The 4,753-nt window shown below is 38.0% G+C and overlaps 1 protein-coding gene across 3 annotated transcripts in view; it reads right to left on the bottom strand.

Annotated features, from left to right (window-relative positions):
• Positions 1-4,753, bottom strand: part of hnf1ba (HNF1 homeobox Ba) — a 38,818-nt gene that overhangs the window by 25,869 nt on the left and 8,196 nt on the right. For all 3 annotated transcript variants that reach the window (XM_015032580.1, XM_015032579.1, XM_015032578.1), the window contains exons 3-4: positions 2,321-2,588; positions 2,025-2,248 (exon numbers count right to left, since the gene is read on the bottom strand). In XM_015032580.1, the coding sequence (XP_014888066.1) occupies positions 2,025-2,248; positions 2,321-2,588 (492 nt within the window). The remainder of the gene's footprint in view (positions 1-2,024; positions 2,249-2,320; positions 2,589-4,753) is intronic.

The raw sequence follows: 4,753 nt of genomic DNA on the forward strand, positions 1-4,753 counted from the left end.
AAGGATGCTTATTGGTCCCCCGAAAAACGACAAAAACCTGGACACTATCAACAATCAATATAATCCTCCCAGGTCGAACTTGAAAACTGGACGTTATGCTGCTAACACTTAGCTTCCGTCAACAACTCAGGTGGAAGTGAGAGCTCCGCTCAACGCAAGTAATAACCCGGCCGGAACACAGTGTGCTAAAAAATAAAATATAATTTAACGAAGCCTTGAAGCAGATAAATTTTCCTCGAGGAATTTTAATAATCAAGGTACTCGAATCACTCGAAGAATCGTTTCAGCCCTAATTCTTATTAATCTGTCATGACAGATTAATAATAATAATAATAATAATAATAAAAAAGATTTGTGAACTGGAAGGAAATATAACTTTTCCAAATTAATTTCATGTCTTTTGCAGACCAACAGATTTTCTTTAAGGACTCTCTTATTTTTAATTCTATCCATCTTTACGTGCTCCTGCTGAAGAAAAGCCTCCCCATACATAACATGATGCTCTCACCACCATGTTACACTAGGGGCATAGTGTGTTTACTTCAAACGTTAAGTTTTTCTGGCCAAAGGTTTGGTCTCAACTTGTCGCCTACATGACTTGTGGCAAACATTAGACTGGGCTTCTTAGACTTTTCTATAAAGGCCAGATTTTAAGAGCAGGGGCGTCGCCAGGAATCTTGGACCCCTGACAAAAAATAAATAAATTGGGGCCCCACTGCTGTCCATTTGACCCATAAAAGGCATCAAATTTTAAAGGCTTGCAACTGTCTTGCTTTCTTTGGATGCTAGCACAATATTTACTGCTAGTGAATTTTACATGCAACAGTCTGCATACTGTATGCAAATAGGTTGCTTTTTTAAAAATTAGTTTTAGCTTACTGAAATGTCTCTCCCCACAGCAACAGTCATAGACAACATGCAAAATATAAATAAAGCAATCAAGACTTCTCAAAAAATGCTATGAAGTTGCATTTCATTAAAGCTGCAGTATAGAACTGTAATAAAAAATGTTTTCTCTATATTTGTTAAAGTTGTCACCATGTTGTGACAGTTTGTTGTGAGACAGATAATCTGTGAAAATATCAATCTCCTCCACCTCCTCCCTGAGCTGCTATTGCTAGATAAAGTAATGCAACGTTCCTGCCACAAACAGGACAATCTCACACAGTCTATCCAACTATCTTGGAGAAAAACTGTTACAAATTGACACTCTTATCTTTTTCTCTCTTTCTTTTTGAAAATCTGACTTTATTGTTTTTTTAGGCTGCCCAGTAACTGCTCCAGTTGTTCTTGTCTTCTACTGACTGCTGGCTGAACACCGTCACTGTCAAGCGCTCCAAGCAGGAACAAACCATTTCATATAGACCCAGGGGGGTATGCAGAGCAAATACAGATGTGTGCTTTTTGGTGTAAGAGGGGTAACATTTAATTTTTACTGCTAAAAACAAGTTTTAAAAACCGAATATGTTTAATTTTGTAATTAACAGGGCCCCACGTTTTTCTATTTCTATAAACAAAAAAAACAAAAAAATTGTGGGGGCGCCCTGTCTGTCAAGGACCCTTGGAATTGTCCTAACTTTCCCCCCCTGTACAGCACCCCTGTTTAATAGTGTACAATTATTAGTTTTTGTGTCTACCTGTAGACTTCTACCTGTAGACTTCAGCCTGTAGACTTCTTGACAGCTTCTCCTACCTATCAGTTTGGAGCCTGTTACACCATCCTCTTTTGGGGGGGACCAAAACATGCTCCATGAAAAGTTCAGAGCTTCACAGACTTGATTCCTCTGGATTTCATTTAGCTGTATCAGAATAAAGGGGGATGAACACGTGTAGACTACTTTTACTAGCAGAAATGGTTGAAAACCATGTTTTTCTCCTCACTTTACAACGACAGACCAAGGTTGTGCTGGTCTATCACATAAAATACATCTAAAAACATTTGTGATTGCTCTGCCACGAAATATAAAAATCGTTTGCATTGACCATTTCAGCAGATGTTTCTGATCTCCGGGGCCGTCTCTTACTTGGAGGGGACACGCTGGTCTGGGGATGATGTGGTGAGCTGTGCGACAGCAGTGGGTTGATGCCGTGCGAAGGTGCAGTGATGGCGTCCATAGCCAGCTTTTGCCTGAAGGCTTCCTCCTTACGTCTGTTGGCAAACCAGTTATAAACTCTCACTTCGGTGACCAGGTTAGAACCGAGTCCCTGAGCTTTAGAAGGGGATACGCCTCTCTGAAGACACTCAGCTCTGCAGGAAAGGAGGTAGAAGATGTTAAAGCTGTACTGCAGAATCTTTCGTCGGAGAGTTGTGTTTTTCTACCTGTTGCACTCCTCCACCAGAGCCTCCCTCTCCTCTTTGCTGGGGTTCTTCTGCCGCTCGTAGGCCTGGTACAGGATTTGCTGAGATGCAGGCCCCCATTTGAAACGGTTACGCCTCATTTTCTTACTCAGGGGCTCAGTGCCGACCTCTTCGCTCGACTGACCCATGCCCGGGCCGGACATGTTGAACTCCGGGTAGAAAAAGGCCGGATCCTGGCTGCCTTTGTCTGACATGTTGCCAATAGAAGCTTGAGTGGCCTGGTTGAACTCTGCAAAAATAAAGAGAAATCATTCAAAAATATTTTTTTAAGCATTTTGTTGATTTTTATTGTACTTCTTGCCATGATCAATCCAGGGTATAAGCAGACTTTTCAACTACCTGAGGGCATCGAGATGTAGCTGAATTGACAGTATAATTCTGCAAATAGGAATTACGGAAATACATTTGCTTTATGGAAACATGCAGATTTTGGGAAAAAAAAATAAAAATTTTTGCTAAAAAGTTTTTGAACTAGAATGTATCAAATGTATCAAAATTCTTTTGGATTGTATCATAATTAGTGTATTTTGTAAAGCTGCAAAGGAAACACTTTTTCGCATCATGTCATGACAAAAAGACAAAGAAGATGACATGCAGTAGTTGGAGGATCATGTTGCCGAATGTTTTTTAATTACTTATCATATGAACAAACTTAAAAACAGAAACCCTTTTTTTTTCCGTTAGCAGAATATCAACCAAATTTTATGCACATTTGTAACTGAAACGCAGAGACTGCCATAAAAGAACTTTCTGCTGCAAATGGGGCGCCACCCTAGAGTGGGCGCCAAATCAATGGCAGAAAAAATATCTGTAGTCACCATTTTCTGTATTAAACAGATGTTCGTGAATTAGTAAATGATAAAATCAATAACAGAGGTGTGACCCTGCAGTGTGTGCCCCATTGAGAATGAGCTGAGGTGTGATTGCTTCATTTTAGTCGAGTTTTTTGGTGAGAAATGGCACCTGCTACGTGTCTGCATCCACCTGAGAAAGTACATAGCAGCGTCTTAGCAGAAGGTAAACATATACTAAACATAATCCAGTATGAGAAACTCAGAGTGTCACGGCTTTGAGTTAAGAAATTCCACTATTTCATGGTTTTACAAAATCAACACAGAAAAAAAAATTAAAATCAGAAGCAGAGTACAGCAAAATGGATGCATATTATATTATATTATATTATATTATATTATATTATATTATATTATATGTAACATTTATTTTCTGTTATATGGTTTTGATATATAAGCACAAATAGAAGATATCCACCGCAAATGGTGGTAGTTTTCAATAAGAGCATTAAAACAGTGTTATGCTAGTAAGTAATAGGTGGTGTGCATTAGGTTTCCTCAGCTTGACTGTCTGAAATAAGAAAAGGTCAATGTGCAGCTTTTGTAAACAATAAAAAAGTGTAGGACTCTTCTTTCAGCCAGCTGACAGGCAGCGAGAAGGAAAATCTGTTGTCCAGACATTTTCTCTCAAAAGCACTTTGAACTTAATGGTATGACCAGGAGCCCATTCCTGATGAATGCAAAGTACAAACTTCATGAAGTTGTCAACAGTGTTAATTACACCTACTTTAATCATTTAGTGTATCTGAATGGACTAAATTCACAATTAGGGCTTAAAAACTAGTTATTTTAAAGCCCTGTTTAAAATAACAAGTTAAGGTCTCTCGTTCTGGAGAGGACAATCAATGTTTTCATCTACTCACACTTTTCTATTCATCTTCACTGAAGACATAAAAAAACTATGAGTGAACTCTGCATTAGTTCATTTAAACAAGTGTCTGTCTTAGGCAGAAGAAAGTTGTTTTTCCTTCTCGCTGCCTGTCAGCTGGCTGAAAGAAGATTCCTACACGTTTTTATTGTTTACAAAAGCTGCACATTGACCTTTTCTTATTTCAGACAGTCAAGCTGTGGAAACTTAATGCACATCACCGTTTTAATGCTGGGATTGAAAACTACCACTATGTGCGGCGGATATCTTCTATTTGTATTTATATATCAAAACCACATAACAGAAAATAAATGTTACATATAATATTATTATGCATCCATTTTGTTCTTGAGTTTCACAAGGAAAAAGAGAATGTATTGATTCAAAATTGTTTTCAATTAAAGACACACCTTTATAAATAAAAATGTAACATTAGCAGATGATATTGTGAATATTTGAGAGGTACAGTGTGTACCTCTTCATATATTCTGTCAGCCTCTGCCTTTAGGGTCTCTGAGTCTCAGCATCTTTCACTACATCTATGAAGCTTCTCTGTACTTTTTCTCTTCTCTTCATCTCTGTTTCCCAGTCGATGTAACTCCACAGGTTTTGATTACAAGCTAGCTTTTTTTTTTTTTTTAGATTATTTTTATTTTTAGTCATTAGTGGATAATT

Source organism: Poecilia latipinna, unplaced genomic scaffold (assembly GCF_001443285.1).
Source record: "Poecilia latipinna isolate Pla-1442-1.1 unplaced genomic scaffold, P_latipinna-1.0 Scaffold246, whole genome shotgun sequence".
Lineage (NCBI taxonomy): Eukaryota > Metazoa > Chordata > Actinopteri > Cyprinodontiformes > Poeciliidae > Poecilia > Poecilia latipinna.